Below are 21,168 nucleotides of genomic sequence, written 5' to 3'. Positions count from 1 at the left end.
GGAAACTGAGGCACGGAGATGCTGGAAGGGTTTGGGGACACGAAGAGCAGCAGAATTCCTCTCTGCCAAAGCTCAGGCCCATCCTTGCCCTGGCCATGAGTGTCTCAGTGCAGGCTGCCAGAGGGATTTGCTTTCTCCTGTGTTTTTGGAGAGCTTTTCCCTGGCTGCGTGACCCGCATCCCGCAGCAGCTCCTGCCCTTCCCTTGCTGGGCTGACCTGTCACCCATCTGCCCTGCACCAGAATAGCAACAGAGCAGAGTGAATCCTTGCCACAAACAAGGTGGCATTCACTTTGCTGGCAGGGAGAGGGAAAAAAAAAGCCATAAAAATAACACAGAAAACTGCCCCGTGCACAAGGGAGGTTTAGGGAGTGCACCAGCCAGCCAGTGGATTTACACAGGCTTTAAATAATATCTTTAACATGGGAAGAGCCTGATTTACTCCCTGTCTCTCATGTGCTGGCAGTGGGCCAGCTGTCCCTGTGCTGTAGCTGTGGTGGCTCCAGTGCAGCCCCACGGGCAGGTCCAGGGCAGTGCACAGTCCCCAAAGGGACCCTGGCTGACCTCCCCAGGGGCACCAACACAGCAATTTTGGCCTTGGTGGAGAAACAGCCCCTTTGCAGCTCATGCCAGCTCGTTTCCAATGGGGAACTGGGTTTTCCTAAGAGCCTGTTTTTCTCTGGGTTTATTTTCTGCAGCAGGAGTGGATGTAACGCTGGTGCCCACATCCTGCCACATTCCCAGCACACAGGGAGCCAGTGTCCACCCCCTCTGTGTGCCCCACGCCTCGCCAAGCCAGGGCAGGAGCCAGGGGACAAGCAGCCCGTGTGCCATGCACGCCCAGAGGGGAACTCACCAGAGCCAGGTGGTCCTCGGTCTGTCCAGGGCAGAACAGGGAGAGAACCGAGAGGCACTGTTAACTCACACAGCCCACCCCAGCTGCACCGTGCCCACTGGCACCTCACCCTGCCTCCACGGGGCACAACTGCTCTGAGTGGTGTTTGGGAGAGGATTTGTACCATCCACGGGCACACACAGCTCTGAGTGGTGCTTGGGACAGGGTTTGCACCATCCCTGTGGCACACAAAGCTCAGAGTGGTGCTTGGCTGAGGGTTTGTACCATCTATAGGGTACAAACAGGTCAGAGTGGTGCTTGAGACAGGGTTTGTACCATCCATGGGGCACATCCAAATCAGAGTGGTGCCTGCTGCAGGGTTTGTACCATCCATGGGCACACACAGCTCAGAGTGGTGCTTGGCTGAGGGTTTTTAGCATCCCTGTGGCACACACAGCTCAGAATGGTGCCTGGTACAGGGTTTGTACCATCCCTGTAGCACACACAGCTCAGAGTTGTGCCTCCTGCAGGGTTTGTACCATCCCTGTGGCACACACAGCTCAAAGTGGTGCCTGGTACAGGGTTTGTACCATCCCTGTAGCACACACAGCTCAGAGTGGTGCCTGGTACAGGGTTTGTACCATCCCTGTGGCACACACAGCTCAGAGTGGTGCCTGGTACAGGGTTTTCACCATCCCTGTGGCACACACAGCTCAGAGTGGTGCCTGGGACAGGGTTTGTACCATCCCTGTGGCACACACAGCTCAAAGTGGTGCTTGGGACAGGGTTTTTATCATTCCTGTAACACACACAGCTCAGAGTGGTGCCTGGTACAGGGTTTGTACCATCCCTGTGGCACACACAGCTCAGAGTGGTGCCTGGTACAGGGTTTGTACCATCCCTGTGGCACACACAGCTCAGAGTGGTGCCTGGTACAGGGTTTGTACCATCCCTGTAGCACACACAGCTCAGAGTGGTGCCTGGTACAGGGTTTGTACCATCCCTGTGGCACACACAGCTCACAGTGGTGCCTGGTACAGGGTTTGTACCATCCATGGGCACACACAGCTCAAAGTGGTGCTTGGGACAGGGTTTTTACCATCCCTGTAGCACACACAGCTCAGAGTGGTGCCTGGTACAGGGTTTCTACCATCCCTGTGGCACACACAGCTCACAGTGGTGCTTGGGACAGGGTTTGTACCATCCTGTGGCACACACAGCTCAGAGTGGTGCCTGGTACAGGGTTTGTACCATCCTGTGGCACACACAGCTCAGAGTGGTGCCTGGTGCAGGGTTTTTACCATCCCTGTAGCACACACAGCTCAGAGTGGTGCCTGGTGCAGGGTTTTTACCATCCCTGTGGCACACACAGCTCAGAGTGGTGCCTGGTGCAGGGTTTTTACCATCCCTGTAGCACACACAGCTCAGAGTGGTGCCTGGTGCAGGGTTTTTACCATCCCTGTAGCACACACAGCTCAGAGTGGTGCCTGGTGCAGGGTTTTTACCATCCCTGTGGCACACACAGCTCAAAGTGGTGCTTGGGACAGGGTTTTTATCATTCCTGTAACACACACAGCTCAGAGTGGTGCCTGGTACAGGGTTTGTACCATCCCTGTGGCACACACAGCTCAGAGTGGTGCCTGGTACAGGGTTTGTACCATCCCTGTGGCACACACAGCTCACAGTGGTGCCTGGTACAGGGTTTGTACCATCCATGGGCACACACAGCTCAGAGTGGTGCCTGGTACAGGGTTTTTAGCATCCCTGTAACACACACAGCTCAGAGTGGTGCCTGGTACAGGGTTTGTACCATCCCTGTGGCACACACAGCTCAAAGTGGTGCTTGGGACAGGGTTTTTACCATCCCTGTAGCACACACAGCTCAGAGTGGTGCCTGGTACAGGGTTTCTACCATCCCTGTGGCACACACAGCTCACAGTGGTGCTTGGGACAGGGTTTGTACCATCCTGTGGCACACACAGCTCAGAGTGGTGCCTGGTACAGGGCTTGTACCATCCTGTGGCACACACAGCTCAGAGTGGTGCCTGGTACAGGGCTTGTACCATCCCTGTGGCACACACAGCTCAGAGTGGTGCTTGGGACAGGGTTTGTACCATCCCTGTAGCACACACAGCTCAGAGTGGTGCCTGGTACAGGGTTTGTACCATCCCTGTAACACACACAGCTCAGAGTGGTGCCTGGTACAGGGTTTGTACCATCCCTGTAACACACACAGCTCAGAGTGGTGCCTGGTACAGGGTTTTTACCATCCCTGTAGCACACACAGCTCAGAGTGGTGCCTGCTACACGACAGCGCAGTCAGCAACCCAAACCTCCCTCCTCATACCCCACCTCCAGCACATCCCCAGCCAGCACCCACCACCAGACCCCCAAATCCCCCTGCAGCCTGTCCTGTGGCAGCCCTCCCGGAGCCCCGTGGGCACTCACCAGGTGGTGCATGAGCCCCTTTCCCCCCTGCGAGGTGATGACGCGCAGGTCGGGCTTGCGGCTGTTGGCCGCCAGCTGCGCGCCGTGCGACGGCGGCGGCGGCGACTTGGCCGGGATGATCTTGCCCAGGCTGCTGCCGTTGGACACGGGGAGGAGACCCGGAGAGGCCCTGGCACTCACGTAGCCGTTTCCTGCAGGGACATGGGGGACAGAGAGGAAGGAGGTGAAGGTTGGGTGCGTGGCGGCGGTGATGGTGAGCGCATGGTGGTGAACACACTGCTGTGGTGCATGCACAGCTGTGGTGCTGCACTGGGGCTCCATGAGTGCTCCTGCTCGTGGGAGAGCAGCACCACATCCCCCCAAAAGCCTCCTGCACCCCAGCGGGCTCACCCTGAAGCCAGGACAGGCAGTAGCCCCGAGCCCACAGTGCTCAGGGCAGCTCCTCAACGTGCAGGGACTCCCCCTTGTTCCTGCAGTAACACCCAGCAAATCTCAGAGCCTGATCTGCAGCCAGGCTCTTCCCCTGCTTTGGCTGGGCACCGCAGCCCTGCCAAGATGGGTAATTACTGACACGTTCACTTTTAAGGTCTCTTTATGGTACTGGGGCAGTGAAAAGGGGCTGTGGCAGACTGAGGACTCAGTTCACTGCTCCCACTGCCCCTTTGAAGATCTAAGGTTCCCTCCTTCTCCTCCTCCTGCTGCCCCACTTAAGGATTTTATGTGCAAAGAGAGGGGGAAAAAAAAGAAGAAAGGAAAGGAAGAAAAAAAATAAAAAGGAAAAAGATTTGATGAACATCAGGAAAGGAATAAATTGGATCAGATTACTGTTCTGATGAGGGCTGGTTTTTTTTCATGAATAGGCCCCAAAGATAGAAAGGCGTTCAGCAATCACCAGGATTCAGCCCTCATATTCATTGCACGTTAGACCGGGAAAAATAGGTCGCTGATTGCATTATTAATCACATCCAGCATTGCGCTGCATCTGCATTTCAGCAGGCGGCTGCAGCCTCGGAGTGGGGGGCTGAGCACCAACCCTGCCCCCCTGGAGCTGTCCTGGGCTGGACACAGCGGGCACGGGCTGCCCTGGGGGTGGTGACACTCCCCTCTGATGCCACGGATGGCACCGGGCACGGGAGGTGCTGCCCCAGTGGGGAGCTGCCATAGGGACACCCGTGGTGCCAGGCTGCTGCTGGCTGGCAAGTGTGGCATTCATGTCCCTGATGGAGGGAGGGGACCGGCCTTCCTGTCCCCAGCGAGGTGTCCTCCCAGTCCCAAAGCATAAGGCACCTGGTGCCTTATCAGGCCCTGGCACCTCTGTGCACCGCGAGCTGCTGGAATCCTGCTCACAAGGACTCACTGGCTTTTAGATTTATTAACAACAAAAGGTGCAGAAAATCCTCAGGTGACCTGCACTGCTGGTGGCCGTGGAAAAGCCAAAAGAAACGTTAAACCCTTTGATATTCTCCTTCCCAAGGCCATGGAAAAGCCAAAAGAAACGTTAAACCCTTTGATATTCTCCTTCCCAAGGCACCACCGGCACGGGCGCACACGGGGCTCTCATGGTGACTCCCTGTTTGAGGCACACCATGTTATCTCTGTATCACCTGGGGCGTGGGTTGGGGTGGAGAGGAGCTGGTTTGGGTTCCAGTGCTGCCACTCACCCCCAAAGATGGGTGGCCTTGGGCTGTCATTGCTGCTGTCATTGCCATGTCCACCCAGCATGGATCCGGCCAGCCCTGTGAGCCAGAGAGAGAAGGGCTACACTCCCACCAGGACTTCCCAACCGAGGGCCCCCACCACAAAAAGGAGTCTAAAAGAGGAGCCCTCTGGCCTGCTTTTGCACCACCCTGGTGTGAATTTGAGCGGGGGCACTCAGGGCTCAGCATCCCCCCGTGGGGATGGCCGGGGTGCTGCATCCTGAGGGTGGCACACAGAGCGTGGGCAGGACGCAGGGATACAGCGACATCACTGCAGGATCCGGCCACAGGCACCCGCAGCTGATGACTCAGAGGCAGCAGGTGATCACTCAGTGCTGCAGAGACTGCAAGGGAGGAGAAGGAGGAGGAGGAGGAGGAGGAGAGGAGGAGGAGGAGGAGGAGGAGGAGGAGGAGGAGGAGGAGGAGGAGGAGGAGGAGGAGGAAGAGACGTACCAGGTATTTGAAAACTGCAAGCGCAGTGCCAGAGCCGCAGCCAGAGCCACGGTCCCCTCCCACAGGCAGGAGGGGAGCCCCAGGGAGGGCGGGGGTCTGGGGACAGCAGGGGTCCGGGGCTGGCCTCGGCCGGGCTGTCCCTGCTCCCCAGCCCCATTTCCTGCAGCAGTGGCAGCAGGAACGCAGGGAATGCTTGGCTGACGTCAATGCTGACATTCACGGGCCCTGCCAAGCTCCGCGCCCGCCATGGCTGCTCCGACAGCTGACATGGGGGTGGCTGCAGGGAACGGGGGCCCCGGGGGTGCCGGGGGGCTGGGGCACGATGGCCCCTTCTCTCTGCACTCAAGGATCTGCAAAGCTCCGTGCTGGGTGCCGTGAGAGCCCGGGGAGACACTGCCCCACAGAGCACCCCCGCAGGTTTTGCGCTGTGAAGAAATCCCTCTGGTGCTGCCCAGCACTGGGAAATGGCAATTCCTGGCACTAGGATGGGGCTGGGTGGCCACGCTGCTGCAGAACCACAACTGCACCAACCCCACCCAAAAACCAGTGGGATCCGGTTCCAGTTTGGTTTTAACTGGGGCAATGTGGAATTCCACACTCCTCCTCTGTGCTGTCGGCGGGGCCCCTACTGCAAAAAGGCCCAGAAGGGGTGAGGAGTCAGGCTCAGGAGCAAGGCTGCCTTTGCCCTGGGATGGATGGCATCCACCCTGCCAAGCCTGGGACCACTGCCAAGCCCAGTGCCAAGAGCAGCAGCTGCTTCCCAGCAGTACCCAGGGCCGTCACTGGTTTTTGGGCTGTGCCTACACCAGCAGTGGCCCAACATCCTCAGCCTGCAGATGGCAGAGGCAGATGTGGGGATGGAGATATTGTTAGTGCATTTTACAGCTGAGGAGCTGAGCCACGAGGCCTGAGCCTCATTAGCACTGAGGCTCTCACAGTGGAAAAGGCCCTTAATGAGCTTCTTTTCCTTGCTGTAAAGTTCCTTTATGGGGCCCAGGCACGAGGAGGAACTGGGTGTTAATTGATCACCCGAGGAAGGCGGAGAATTGGCTGCAGCACCAGGAGCTAAACCCAGAGCTACCCAAATCCTGGTCTTTGGGGGTCACCTCCCTGCTCTGCAGCTCTCCCTGGAATCCTGGGTAGATGGAGACTCCTTGGTCACTGCGGGGGGACTCCACTGAAACCAGCACCCCCAACAAAGGCACTGGAGCTCCACATGCCAAGCCCTCCCACTGCCAAGAGCAGCAAAATCTTCCCCAGTGCTTCCCTACGGACCAAGAGAGCCCAACAGCAAAGCAAAATCCTATGGGAGGTGAGGGCAGGAGTGTCACATGGAGCCAGGGGCAGGGGCTGAAAGGCTCCTTACTCACCCACGGGGCTCGGGCAGGCTCCATTTGTGTTGTTCAGATCTCCCCCAAGCATCGCCCCTGGAAAGCAAGAGGAGAGATGGGATCACCATCAGTGCAGGAAGAGGGTGAGCATCCCTGCTTTTGGGGGGCAGGAAGGCAGTGGAGAAAGGCAGAGAAAAAATAGCAGGACTGCCTTCCTAGGGAGAAAGTCCTGGGCAAAAGGAGCAGCATTCCTGGTGATCAGGTTGGGAAACGTTATCCAGGCAGATCCGTTTCCTTTGGGAAGGAGCCAGGTGCACAGGAGCCTGTTCCAAAGGAGGAGGCAGCTTGGAAAACACTGCAGCTATTTTATTCCAAGCCCCCCTTTGGGGGACACGGGGCTGGTGCTGCTGGGGGAGAGAGAGCCCCAGCAGCATGACAGGAAACAAAATCCCCCCTGTAATGTTCACACCGAATGGAAACCATCCCCCAGTGCCAGGACGCCACAGCGATCCCGACTCCACGGTCCCAACACTTGCAGCAAAGCCCTGACTCTCCCCACCAGGCCGGGAAAAACTGGACCTTTTTATTCCCAAAAAACCAGAAGGTTTTGCCTCTCCTGGAAGAAGACTTGATCTTTCTTCTGCCTTGTTATGAAGTTATTTCTGAAAGCCACCTATTCCCCAGCCGGGGGGGACTGCAGCCAAGAGCCGGCGCGGAGGCTCCGGAGCTGAGACCGCAGTCAACCCGGAGCCCTGGGCTGGCCACCAAGGGGCTTTCGGTGCCAAACCCCACCTCTAACCACTGCCCAGCCCTTCTCTACCCAGATGGGGAAACCTGAGACATGAATCTTTAGTCTCCAGCCCGTGGCTCTGAGCTTTGGGCTTGCAGCGAGCCCCTGAAAGCTGGAGGAGGGTGGGAGGGCTGAGCTGCTGCCGTGCAGGGAAGCACAGTTGTTCCCCATATGGGAGCAGGGTTGATCCCAAAAACTGTATGGCTTGAGAAAGGGTGAAGTGACCCACTAGATGCGGCAAGCATGACACTGCAGCACATCCCCCTCAAGGGATGGGGATGCAAAGCAAGAGGTCCCTGCGTCCCCAAAGTCCCAGAGAAGGGACCCCAGCAGGGTTTTGTGGCTGTGCCCTGCTGTGGGACCCCACCTGCACCCCAGGCACTGGTGCCAATGGTGCCAAAGAGGGCTCACCTCCTTGGGTGAGTGATGCCAACACCCCTCCTTGGCTGCCCTTCTCCCACACCATCCCCAAGCCAGCAGCACCAGGCACTGTCAGGGTACCCACCCAGCACTCGCTGTGCATTTGCTTTGGAAACAACAAAACCAGCTCTGGTGCAATGCTAAAAAAAAAAAAAATTTAGGGGAAAAAAAAAAAAAAGGAGATTTTCTAACATGCAAGGCCCTGGCTCCTATAAACAGGATTTCTTCCGTGTCCCAGGCAGCGAGTGAATGAGACACAGATGGCTGGACTTGGAACACCTCTGCGCTCACAACCGCAAACGATCCCCCTCAAACGAGCAGGGAGTGAGCTGGAAACAGCGAGCCCCCAGAGGGGTCTGCTGCAGCAGGAACCTCTTCTGCTCTCAGCTGAGGGGCCTCGGAGAGGGCAGGAGATCCCTGCAGCCGCAGCAAAGGCTGCCTGTGCCCGAGGAGGGCTCTGGCTGCAGTGAAATGCTGCTCCTTGGGAGCAGTCCTAGAGCAGAATGAACCCTCTCCTGCAGCTCTGGGGCCTCATCCTGAGTACTTTGAGGCACCTTGGAGACAGTGGTGAGAGCAGTGAGCAAGCAAGCTGTCTCTGAACCACAGTTCCTGCTGCATCCCAGCCAGGCCATGCCTCCTGCTCACCCTGACCCACCACACAACCTGCTTCTGGAAGCACCTCCCAGCCTCCTCTCCAAATCTATCCCCTTTGCAAAGCTCCCTGGAGCTCTCAAAGCCCCAGGGGCCAAAGCTGAGGACCCAAATGTCCAGGTGGTCACTGGCACCAGCTCTGCCATTTGCAGCCCGGGTGACTTTTACAGACCATCTGTGTCATCCAAATTAGCAGAAATATTATTTATGATCATAAAAGAGAGCCGGGCTGTGGTCACACGTTGTCCCTGCCACTGCAGGGGACGTGGGTGACAGCTCCTCTCCCCCAGCCCATCCTGTGCCAGCCATTGCTGGTCCCTGCTGGAAATGACTGCTCCTCAGATCTGTCAGCAGAGCCACATGAGCAATCGCCCACAGCCAACTGCAACCGGCACGGCCCGACTCAGAACAGCCCTTTTTAGGCAGCCAGACCCCTGTCACCAGAGTGCCACCAGCAAGTGGGATGCCAGCACCACCCCCAAGCCTGGGAAGGGTGCCAGGTGACTCATCTTGCACTGCCCAACCCAACACAGATCCCTGCAGGATCCAGCTCTCAAAGAGACCTAGGTAAGGTGGGGAGGTTGCTCTCACTTTGGTGCCAAGGCACAAACAGGGCTGGCAGGAGGGCAGGAGCACACACTGAGGGGCAGCAATTCTTCCAGGATGCTCCTGCCACCCACACGTGCTGGAATGTGAACTCCTGGACAGGGGATGGAAGCAGCAGGGGGGTCCCTGCCCAGGCAGGCAGGACGAGGAGGTGATGGTGCCAAGGGGCACAGCGGGGCTCACCTGCACTGGCTGGCCTCTGGGGCAGCCCTGGGGACACCGTGTTCCTCTGCAAGGCTGGCTGCTGCGGGGACAGGAGCCGGGGGTCTGTCAGCGAGGAGGTGACGAGGGACTGGGTCACCAGCGAGCTGCCCGGGTTGCTGAACTGCAGCGTGTTCTGGTTGGTCACCGGCACCGTCACGGGCATGGCGAAGTTCGGAGCGGGCACTGTGGACTGAACACAGGGCAGGGGGTAAAGGGGAGCCGAGGTCCTGCAGCACAGCACAGCTGCTGAGCAAGGGGGGACAGGCAGGCTCCTCAAACCTGCAGTGCTGTGCTCAAACCCACACTGGCACCTGGCAGGGGATGCACCAGAGCCCAGTTCCCCAGCAGGGAACACCAGGAAGAGCAATGGGCCATCCTCTCAGACACACCTGAGCTCTGCAAACAGCTGTTTTGGCCTCTTTTTCAGGCTGTGTTTATTTACCTCCTGTGTTTTCAGGCTGGGAGCAGCCCAGAGCATTGAAGGTGGGCACCAGCCTGGTGGTCTGGCCCCACCAGCACCAAGAGCTGGAACCTTGGCACTACCCTTCACCCCAAGCAGGATTCTATGAGGCCACTCCTCAGCCAGCAGGAAGCCAGCAGTGGATCCCCATTCTGGGCTGGCACTGCTGCTGGTGGCTGAGCACCTAGGAAAGACTCGTTTTGCTCCACAGAGCCCCTGGGTGACTCTGGAATCCCTCCTGTCTCCTCTGGGAGTCGTTGGGAAGCACGAGCTGACCCCAGGGATGCAGGAGCATCACTAAAACCCTATCCTTGGCTGCAGGTTGAGGAGCAGCTTCACCTACCAGCGTCCCGTGGGAGCCAGGCCCGCTGCGATTATCCCAGCCGTTTGTCTTATGTCACTGATTTGCTCTTCGTTAACAGGAGCTGGCACCTGCTTAGAGGCTTTAGCACGGGCTTTGCTTAAGTCCCACTTTAATTTGCTCTGGGATGGAGAGGGGAGAGTAGCCCAGCACTGAATGGGACCATCGTGGGGCCAGAGGTGGAACCCCACAGCGAGGGAAGAGGGAGCTGAGGTCTCCCCACTGCAGCTGGTGCATGTCCCAGCTGGTGCTGCCTTGCAGCCCCTTCTCCTCCAAAAATCTGCTCCTGTATAGGTCCTGCTCCTTAGGTGAGAGAGGAAGGAGTAGGGCAGTGCTCACCCACGCCTCGCTGCCAGGAACTGTCCCCACCTGCCTCCCAAGGGCATCCTGTCCTTCAGAGAAACCCCGCGGCCGCAGCCCAGCCGCGAGGACAGCGCCTCTGAGCCTGCGCCGCGCACCGCTCCTGGGGCTCAGCAACTCCTACACCACCAGGGAGAGCTGGAACACGGAGCCCTCCCTCTGCTCAGCCCGGGAGCTCATCCTGCACGGCAGCAGAATCAAGAGGAGGAGGAGGAGGAGGAAGGTTTCTTGGGCGTTGCACGAACACTGGAGCAGCGTTGTGTAATAAATCACTGCCAACGCGTCCGTGTGCGCGCAGCGCTCCCAGGGAGGGAGAGGAAGAGCTGAAGCTCCTCCACACCACGGCTGAGCAACGCTGGGAGCTGATACAGCAGCCCAAAAGCTGGGGTTTGCCTTAATGCAGCTGCACCCCACTGCACCTGCAGGCAGGTGTCAGGCTGACACTGCCCCGGCACAGCCAGCCCCGGAGAGGGCACAACGGCGGTTTGCACATCGGTCCAAAGTCTGGGGGGGAGAAGATGCACACATCAGCCAAAATCCACGATTTCTGCTCTTGTTAGAAGTGAGGGCAAACCCCAGAGGCAGAAGCCCCACTGAGGTCCTTCGTTAGCAGACACAGCTGTCGTTAAGCTGCCCCGGCCACCCCGCTGGGTTAGTTCTGGTCACACACAAAACCAACCCAGCGTTAAAATGGAAAAGCGTCTTCTTCAACCACACACTCCACCTGCACTGCTCGGCCCCTTGCTGCCAGGGAGGTTTAGTGGGGGAGCCAGATGCTATGCCCTGATGAGGAGCCACCCGGCGCTTGAATGCCACCTGCTGAAAGGACTTCTGGGCACAGATTGTCCCTTTGGATTGGCATGTCTGGATGATGGGACCCTCCCTTCACAGCAGACACGTTCTGAGGCTGAGCAGCCTCTGCTCACGAGGGTGCTCTGCACTAAGCACAAAGCTCAGGTGGCTTTTCAGCCTGTTTTCCACCAGTGACAGGGCTTGTGCCAGGTGCTGTGGGGGTGCACGTCCTGCATGTCCTGCTGGGGCTCTACTCCCACCCCACACACCCTGGTAGGGTGGGAACCTGCAGCCCCACTAGAGAAACCAGGGAGGCTGGGGTAGATCCATGTCCTGACAGAGCTAATCCTGCCCTGAGCCCCCCTCCTGGGGCTGAGCTCATTGTCACAGCAGAGCTGCAAGAGATCAGCACCTGCACTCCATCATCACATCCTCCACCTCCTCAGCCCTGCCAGGTGTCAGGGCAGTGCCCCACCCCTTCCTCCCCGAGATCTAGGGGATCAAAATGCAGATTTTGGGATCCTTGCGAGGCTCGTGGAGCAACACAGCGCTGAGTCAGCAAAACAAAAACCTGGGGATTTCACAAGGCCCAGTTCTCAACAAAAGCCAGAATTTTAACTTGTGGGGGCTTGCAAAGCACAGAAGGGTAGATTATTTTGGGTGGGGCTGTGTGTGTCATTTTTGCTGTGCTGCATCCACCCCTGGACAGGAGCCTCCCCCCTGCTCCCGCAGCATTAATTACTGCTGCAGCAACTCGGGGCTAATCCCCCAAAGAGCCCTTGCCTGCATCAATAGTCTCTGCTCCCTTGAACTAACAACTAATTTGAAACGTGCCCCCCTCCTCCTCCCGTCTCCTGACACAAATCCCTTTCAGCACTGTCCTGATGCCACCCCAGTGCCAGTGACAGCTCCGGGATCACAGGCTAAAACCTCGCTGGATTTCTGCCACAGCCACCAGCTGCCTTGAGGGCTCGGTGGATTTGGGGGGAATTAATGTGGAATAGCCCAAACCAGGCTGAGCTTTGCAAGGATGTGAGAGGTCGGCACCGGCCACCAGCTCACACGAACACTGGGATCTTCACCCAGACAAAAATCTGGGGTTTTTGAGGTAAAGAGGGCGAAAAAGGAGACCCTAACTGCAGTAGAGGAGAGGAGACAAGCAATACCATCCTGCACTGCCTGGCCAGAGCCAAGGAGGGTCAGGAATGCCAGAGCTGCTAGGAAGGATTTTCCCAAGGATGGGCACTCAAGAGCCAGGTGCATTCAGGGCTGCAGGGGCTGTTGGCATCGGCTCCCAAGGCACGGCACGGCTCCAAAAGCAAAGCCATGCAAAATCCACCCCCCCATCACCTGGAGGCACCGGGGAGGGGACCAGGGGGCTGCAGGCCACCAGCTACTCACTGCGAGCCGGTAACTCTGCATCATTTTATCAAACTCCTCATCAATCTTTTTATATTTCTCTTCCGTCTGCGGGGTCAGGGCAAACACTTCATCCCCTTCCGGGCTCTCGCACTCCCTGTGCTTCTTGTTCAGCGCCTGTTACGTGTGGGGGGACACGGGGGCGTCGGGGAGGGAGCGGGGACGAGGTCGAGGGGAAGTCGAACAGAAGAGAAACAAAACAGAAAAGAACATATAATGAAGGATTTCCAGCCACGGGCAGGTACTTACACCATATCTCTTGAACAGGATATCCAGATCCTCGCTGCCTTTGCGGTATTTATCCTCCATCAAGGGGCTCTGGTCTATGGAGTCGTCGCCGTCGGGCTCTGGGCTGTCACAGCCGTTAAAACCTTTCTTTCTTAACGTCTGAAAACACAACCGGAACAGTCTGAGAGCGGGCAGTGCAGATGGGGAACACGGGAAGGAACCCCCAGAACATCCCCTGGCCTGCACGGACCAGGACTTGCCCCTGTACAAATCAACAGCATCACCCCAAGACATCACTGACCTCACTGGGGTTAAAAAAGCCCCCGGGTCTTGATGCCAGGGTGTCTTTAATTTAGGAATTACAGCATGGAGAGCAACAGAGAGAAAATGCCTTGTTGTCAAAGGTTCTGTTTACACCAGGGCTGAATTTGGCCCTGCATGAACTCAGGTCTCCCCAAGAACGTCCCCTGGCCTGCATGGACCAGGACTTGCCCCTGTACAAATCAACAGCATCACCCCAAGACATCACTGACCTCACTGGGGTTAAAAAAGCCCCTGGGTCTTGATGCCAGGGTGTCTTTAATTTAGGAATTACAGCATGGAGAGCAACAAAGAGAAACTTCCTTGCTTTCAAAGGTTCTGTTCATATCAGGGCTGAATTTGGCCCTGCATGAAGTCAGATCTCCCCAAGAACATGCCCTGGCCTGCATGGACCTGGACTTGCCCCTGTGCAAATCAACAGCATCACCCCAAAACATCGCTGGGGTTAAAAAATCAGGATCCAATCCCGGGGGTTTGATGCCAGAGTGTCTCCAATTTAGGAATTAGAGCATGGGGAGCAACAGAGAGAAACTGCCTTGTTGTCAAAGGTTCTGTTTATACCAGGACTGAATTTGGCCCTGCATCAATTCAGGCATCTTCATCACTTTCAGGTGCCACAACATCACGAAGGGGGAAAAAAACCTTCATGCTCTTTGCTGTCCTGCAAAAAACAGGGAAAACCTGCTTACAAACAGCCAAATAGGAAAATAAACCCCAAAATTATAGGCAAATTGTGAAATTTGTCAGAATTTCCTGACAAAACCAGGCAAGTGGCATTTGCCAAATGCAAAGGTGCCACAGGAAGAGCATCACCCGACAGGGCACGTGGCACAGTGACAGCTGTGAGCCCTGTGGGGGTGACACAGGGGGTGATGGTGACAACACAGGGCAGCAAACCCCACTGGGTTTGGGCTCACAAGCAGGAAAGGTCCTGGGCATTGCTGCATTGAGGTGATGAGGTGAGACAACCACTCCTCATCAGGAGGAACTCGGTGACCACAGGGCACACTGGCACCCCAAATATTCATATTTCATATTCAGCAGCCCATTGAGATCCACTTTGAATCCCTCTACTGAGGGAAATATCCCCTATTGAGGGAAAAATCCCTATTTTCAACATACCAAAAGCAATTAAGGCATGATGATGGAACCAGCACTTGCCAACTCTTTTTTTTTTTTTCAGGAGTCAAAGATACAGAATTTCCTGGAAGTCTTGATCCCTTTTCATGCCAAATTCAGCAGGGGAAAAAAAAAAATAAAGTCTTGACAATTCTCTGTCTTCCTAAACAGCAACAAACATCTCCATTCTGAGGCCAAAGCGTGTTTGGGAGTGGCTCTTCAACTACCTGCAAGCTCCAGGAAACACAGGGCCTCTGGGGGAAATAAAACCCTGGAGTGAATAAAACCCAGGATGGCTCCAGCTGGGTTGGGAACACTGCTGGCAGGGTTTGCTCTGCACCACAGGCTGGGCTCTGGGATCCTTTTGCCAGGTAGCCACGGCCAAGCAAGGGGCACCACACCCACCCCAGCCTGTTCTCCATCCAGCTGAAGCTTTTCACAATATTTTCCATGAAAATTGCTCCTTCCTGGGCCTTCCCAGGCGCCACTTTCACCCTTGTTACTGGATTCAGTCACAGAGGGGAAATGTCCTTGTTCACACACACTCACTCCTCACTATGGTGGCATCTGATGCCCTGTCTGGTGTCACCAATAATCCCTCATACCAAATAATTATTAACTAATTATCTGATAATAATAATTATGAATAATTCTTATACCTAACATCAATATTATACCTAATAATAGTAATTCCTGTGTTGACTGTCTATAGAGCAAGGCATTGGGAATCAGCCACTGCCATGAACAGGAGATTCCCAGGCCTTTTTCTGCAGTTTCCTGAAGATTTTTCCCTATTATTTTTCTATTTTTGTACGTGTCCTTGTTTGTTCTCAGAATGGCCCAAAAGAGGAAGAGGTGCTGCTGGTGGGGAAGGAACAGCTTTGCCTTTTTTTTTTTTTTTTGAAACTGCTTTTTGTGGATTTTTTTTTCCCAAACCTTTTGTTTCGCCAACGCAGCCGAAAGACGGAAAGTTGAGCTTTTCTCTAAAAAAAATAAGTTTTTTCCTTTTTCTCTTTCAGAGGCAAAATGGAAAAAAAAGTTGTTCCATGAGCAGTGGAGCAATGAAGCTGGGTTTCCTTCAGGCTCTGCAGAGACTCTCTGGTGTCTAACAGGGGCTGTGCCCACCTCGACACAATTCCCTTTGCAGGGACAGGAGCTGGACCTCTCATCTCTGCCCTCCCATCCCTGGGAGGATGGGGAAAAAAACCCAAAATTAAATCAAAATCAAAAAAATCCCTGAAAACTCCTCTCCTCCAGCAACAGCTGTTGGCAGGTTCAGAGGCTGTGGGGATGGATGAGCCACTGCCATCCCCCAGGATCCTCAAAGGAGGGAACCTCACAATGGGATTTTTCAAGAGATTTCAGCCAAGCAACAACATCCTTTCTAAAACCTGCAGCAATGCTGCCACCAGGGAGGTTTTTAGGCAGCTCCCAGAGCCCTCAGCTTTGCCCATATTTGACACCTGAACCAAGACAGGGACAAGCCAGGGGCTGCCACCACCAGCCCCAGCATTTTGCCATTTCTAAGTCCACACAAAATCATCCCTGGGGGTTGTTCCCTCAACAAGAGAAGCAGTGAAATGGGGTGGATGTGGCTCTGCTCATCCATACCCTGAAACAGCTCACCCCTTCATCTTTCCCCAGGTTTCCTTTGTGGGTCTAACACTTCTTGTGTCCCAGCTCTGCCTTGGTCTCTTTGCTCTCCCCAGCCACCAACGCTGTAAAATCATAACTTCATTGTCTGTGAGACCCACATTTCCTTGCAGGGTGGGTCCCCAGCAGTGAACTGTGAGGGGCAGCTGTGGTGTCACCATCCCTGCTCCTGCAGGAAACCCACCAGCAGCCCCAGGAAGTGGCAAGCCAGCTCTGCACAGAGAAAAAAATCCTTCCTGATGGGATTGTAAAGCTGGGACAGCGACCCTGAGCTGGGACTGTGACCTTGGGGCTGGCACTGTGACCTGTAACTCTGCGAGCACTGCAGGGAATGTTTCCTGGGTTGACTGCATGATGCTTTTATCCCCAATTGTCTGTTCTGTTTATGCTGAATAATAAGTTTTGCACCTTTAAGACTTGTTCCAAGAGTGAAGGGGGGAGGAAGAAGCTGCAGTTTGTTTTCAGACACTGCACTCACTCCTCCACATTCCTGCTCCTGCACTGTGCTGTCTGCAGCACGGACAGACAGCAGGACAGAGCTCTCCTTTGCTTTTAGTTAGTTTTTAGCTAGCTGAGGGAGAGATGCTCCTCGGACTGTGGTTTTTCTTTTTCTTGGACCTGTTCAAACCTGCTTTGGACTGAACACCCAGAAGAGCACTGGCAGCTCCAGCTGTGGCCACTGGGCCGGGCTTGGGCCATGGCATTTCCAGCACCAGAGGGACTGATCAGAGACTGATGAGCCAAACTACAGCCCACAGAGGGACCTTCTGAGTTTGTCATCTCTTTTGGAGCAGAAAGAGGTTTTATTGTTTAATATTGTTTAGGTTTTATTGTTTAATAAATAGGTTTTTTTCCACTTTTCTCCAAGGAGGTATTTTCTCCCGAACCGGCTGGGGGGAGGCACCAACTGAATCTGCTTTTCTAGAGGAGCCCCTCTGGGTGTTCTCTCCCAAATTTACCCTGAACCAGGACAGAAGGGGAAGGGGACAAGCTCCAGGGCTGAGCACAGGGCTGATCTGCAGCACAGTGGGACAGGAAGCACCGGCGGCAGGGAGTGACCGGGCCGGGGTGGCAGCAGGACACGAGCCAAGGCAGCGTGGCTTGCAGCAATCTGCTGCTCAACGACAGCTTGGGGACAACAAAATGCCATTTCCAGCCATGCAGGCGTTGGCTGCTGGTTCTTTTTGGGTTTTTAAAAAAAAAAAAATAAAAAATGTGCATCCCACATTTTTAGCTTTTTGTCGAGATGATGTAAAAGGAAAACAATTCTGCTGGAGCGGGAATCAAACCCAAAGATTCCTGTTTTCGGGATCTCTGCAAGGTCTTTTAGAAAAGAACTTTCCTTCTCGTTCCTCCTCTTTCTTTTTGCCAGGGAAAAAAACCAGAAGATGCAGAGAGGTTTTCAGGAAACCTTTCTGTCACTGGGCTGCAGCCAGCAGAACACAACAGTTTTTCATATGGTAGAGATTTAACAGCAATTCCTTTAGAGCAGAAAATTTCAGAGAGAACCAGGGTGAGAATTTCCCATTGCAAAGCCCACCTCGGTCACCACCTGCCATGCTCAGGTCCCCCCATTCTATCAGGACCCAGTGCACATCCTGCTTTTCCAGGCAATATTCCCACTTCCATGACTGCAGCTCACATGGGAGCAGATTTCCAGCCCGAAGAGGGTAAGAGAGCAGCAGGAAATGCAGAACATGTGAGAGGAAACGATGCTCGACCAGGATGCGCTTGACTTCCCTTAGAGGAGGGAGGCTCAACCACTCTGGGCTTTGGGGAAGTCTGGATGAGGATAAGGATGAGGACGAGGATGAAGACATTGACACTGGCAGCTGCCCCTGCATTTCACCACCTCCCCAGCATCCTGCAAAATGTCTGATTTAACACATCCTGGCGAACGACAACCCCAGGAAAGCGAATCAGGGGGAAAATCAGCCCCTCCAAAACACTCAGCCAAGGCAAGGGCAGAAACAGCTGTGTGCCTTTAAGTGGCTCTGGAGCATCCTGGTGCCCTGGTGCTCTGCTCTGTCCAAGTCCCCCATCAGGAGCTGGCACGTCAGCCGGGCTGGGAGGAAACGAGAAGCGACAGCGGGGCCCAAAGCCGGCGTGATCCCCGGCCAGGCGGGCACGTGGCACCCAGCGTGCCTGTCTGGGGGCTCAGCTGGCCCCCTCCTGATTAAGGAAACCCCCCTCTCTGCATTAGAGAGATTTGCTCAGACTTAAAAGCCTGCAATAAACCAGGACTTTGCCGGGCACGGAGAAGCCGCGGGGGTTGTGCGGCTGAATCCCGCTCCTGACAGCCACTGCTGAGCCCTGGCACAGCTGAAAAACAGGGGGGTCCCCACTGGGAATGGTCCCCAAAAGGCAGCTGGGGCGTGGAACCCCTCCTGAGCTAGGGCTGGGTGTGCTCAGCATGGAGCTGCTCTGCTTCTCACTAGATATCCAGGGGGTAAACCCCTCAAGGACATTCCTGTGCAGCACGGGATGGGGTGCTCCAGTTCCAGCCTCAGATGCACCTCCCCAGGACCAAACACCAGGAGATCTCATGTTTATTGTCATTTAAAAATGTAATTTGGACAGAGTAACTCATCCTGCCTTGAGCTGTGGTACCCAGGAGCCCCCAGGCTGGCAGTGCTTGGCTTAGCCCTCCAGAGCCACTGCTCACTCTCCTTCCACCAGAAAAACAAAATCAAGAGGTTTCTGCCTCAATTCCTCCAGGTCCTGGCTGCTCCTCATCCTTCCTGAGATGCTGCCAGAGCCACTCAGGGCTGAATCCCTCAGCAGAAAAGGCAGGCAGACATCACAGGGAAGGTGGGTTGATGCAGCAGCCCCTTGAAATCCACTTTAAATCACATGTGGTGGCAAATTCCCAGCCTGGCTTTTCACAGTCTCTAAATGCTCAATGTGGGGAAGCTTCCAGAATGAGAAGATACTTTTTGTGAGTCAAGTTCAACTGGGAACCACCAAGAAACAGAAGATAAAATTGGATTTGTGTGCAGTGGGGACACAGCTGGGCTGTTGGAACCTGACCTGGGCGAGGGGAAACAGAAATCAGCACCAAGAGCAGGAAAGGTCTCCTGGGGGCACGGATTCAGAAAACACTAAAAACCTTCGAGCAGCCCCAACCCTGCTCCCAGACAAGACAAGGATGAGGAGGGATGCTTGAACAGCCTCCAAACCTGCCTGCACCCCAGCAGGTTTTGCTCCCTGCCAGCTCTGCCAGCAAGCCACGGCGTGTTTGGGCTCTTTTCCTTGCCATCCACCAATATCCTTCCGCTCCCGATGTTCCTCTCCTCGGCTTTGGATGCAGATCCAGCTTTTCATGTGGTGCAAACACAGTGTTTCTTTGGGTGCCAAGGACTGTGTGTAACTTGTCGGCTTGGGAGTGTTTGCATCTTGGACCATAAGGGAACAGAGAACGCTGCCCAAAATGTTTATGGTATTTTTAGGCCAAGACAAATCTGTTCGACGCTGCGAGCGCGGGCTGAGCATCCCGGAGAGGCTGAGACAGGGAACTGCCAGCATCTGCACAGCAAAGGGGCATGACCTGCCTCAAAGTGGGCAAAAAGAACATTTTGGAACCATTGTCAAAGCCCCTACAAAACTGTGCTGTGGCAGAAGGGTCTCCAAAGCCCAGCAAAGGAAGGCAGATGCTGCGAGATGCTTGGCTCAGCCATGGGGTGAAAACCTCAAGTCCAAATGTCTCAAAAAGACACATTTTACAGAGCATAAAAAAGAAAAAGAAAGCAAGATTTTTGGGCGTAGAGGCAGGCTGGGCTTTTTCCCTTCTTCTTCATGAAATCAAAGCCTGAGCACACTGGCCAAGGGGCACCAAAGGAATTCAAAGGCAGAAGCAGAAGCCCAATTACTCCAGCAGTGCTGCTCCACTCTGCCACCAGTGGCTCTGAGGGCATTAACTGATGCCCATAATGCCACTAATTACAAAGCCAAGCCCTTCATTTGCCTGTCTGCCCAGGTTTAATGGCAGCTGCCCCCTTGCTGAGGACCCTGCAGCTCCATCTGCACAGCCACTGATGAGGCAGAGGATGTGACCCATGACCAAGGCACTGCTGGCACTGTCCTGAGAGCCAAATGTGCCCCATGCTCCAGCCCAGCAATGCTCTGCCAGCACCAGGGACAAGGACAAAGCTGTGGGGGCACCACCAGCACAAGGCAGCTGAGCATCTCCTGCAATGCCAGCAGGCTGCAGAGTGAGCACAGGTTGGGCATGGTGCCAGGGGCAGTGCTGGGGATGGGTCACACTGGAGACCCACAAAACACAGCCAGACAAGCCTTGAGCAAACCCACCAGCCCGTGAGCTTGGCCAGGCCCTGGACCATCCCACCTGGTCCATCCCACCTGAATTCCCCTGCAATATGGCCACTGGTGCCCTCCCACAACCCCTGTGTGCCTGTCTGAGTGGGGACAATGTCACCAGCTGTACCAGGCACTTTACAACAACGTCACCAGCTGCACCAGGCACTCCAGCCACAGGAGCTACACCAGGCACAGCAGCCCCAGGAGCTGCCTCCAAATCCATCTCGTGGTTTGCCTGGATTCCACAGCGTGGTCCACAGAACAAACCTGCACCTCAAGTTTCAGGGCAGCAGGTCACCACACAACTGGAAACAGCTTCAATGCTACCACCCAAAGAGTATTTTCATGAGCTGAACCAAAACCATGCAAAATCCAGCTGAGTGTGGGCGATGTGCCTGCTCCATCCCCTCCCTGGACAGTGTGGAACCAGAGTTCAGCCCTGGCTCCACGCTGGTGGCACAGCTGGGGCCTCACCTCGATGATGTCGGCGTTGGTCCGGCTCTCGTGGGGCTCGTTGTACTCGGTGTACTTGAGCAGCACCTTGTCCATGTCGGTGCTGGCATACTGGAACAGCTTGTTGGAGTGGTTGAAGATGATGAGGGCGATCTCGCAGTCGCACAGGACGCTCAGCTCGTAGGCTTTCTTCATCAAGCCGAACTTGCGCTTGGTGAAGGTCACCTGAAAGCAAGGAGAGCAGGGTGAGA

The 21,168-nt window shown here is 55.4% G+C and overlaps 1 protein-coding gene across 24 annotated transcripts in view; it reads right to left on the bottom strand.

Moving 5' to 3' along the window:
- The window catches only part of MEF2D (myocyte enhancer factor 2D), an 89,299-nt gene that overhangs the window by 19,514 nt on the left and 48,617 nt on the right, over positions 1–21,168 (bottom strand). For 20 of the 24 annotated variants that reach the window (XM_064401714.1, XM_064401726.1, XM_064401731.1 and 17 more), the window contains 7 exons: positions 20,939–21,142; positions 13,076–13,213; positions 9,414–9,624; positions 6,803–6,859; positions 4,944–5,018; positions 3,283–3,473; positions 856–876 (listed from right to left, as the gene is read on the bottom strand). In XM_064401714.1, the coding sequence (XP_064257784.1) occupies positions 856–876; positions 3,283–3,473; positions 4,944–5,018; positions 6,803–6,859; positions 9,414–9,624; positions 13,076–13,213; positions 20,939–21,142 (897 nt within the window). The remainder of the gene's footprint in view (positions 1–855; positions 877–3,282; positions 3,474–4,943; positions 5,019–6,802; positions 6,860–9,413; positions 9,625–13,075; positions 13,214–20,938; positions 21,143–21,168) is intronic. The other 4 variants (XM_064401734.1, XM_064401733.1, XM_064401732.1 and 1 more) reach the window with 3 other exon arrangements.

This window comes from Passer domesticus, chromosome 32, assembly GCF_036417665.1.
Source record: "Passer domesticus isolate bPasDom1 chromosome 32, bPasDom1.hap1, whole genome shotgun sequence".
Lineage (NCBI taxonomy): Eukaryota > Metazoa > Chordata > Aves > Passeriformes > Passeridae > Passer > Passer domesticus.
The sequence above is the reverse complement of the archived record's forward strand: the minus strand, read 5'-3'. Positions and strand labels throughout refer to the sequence as shown.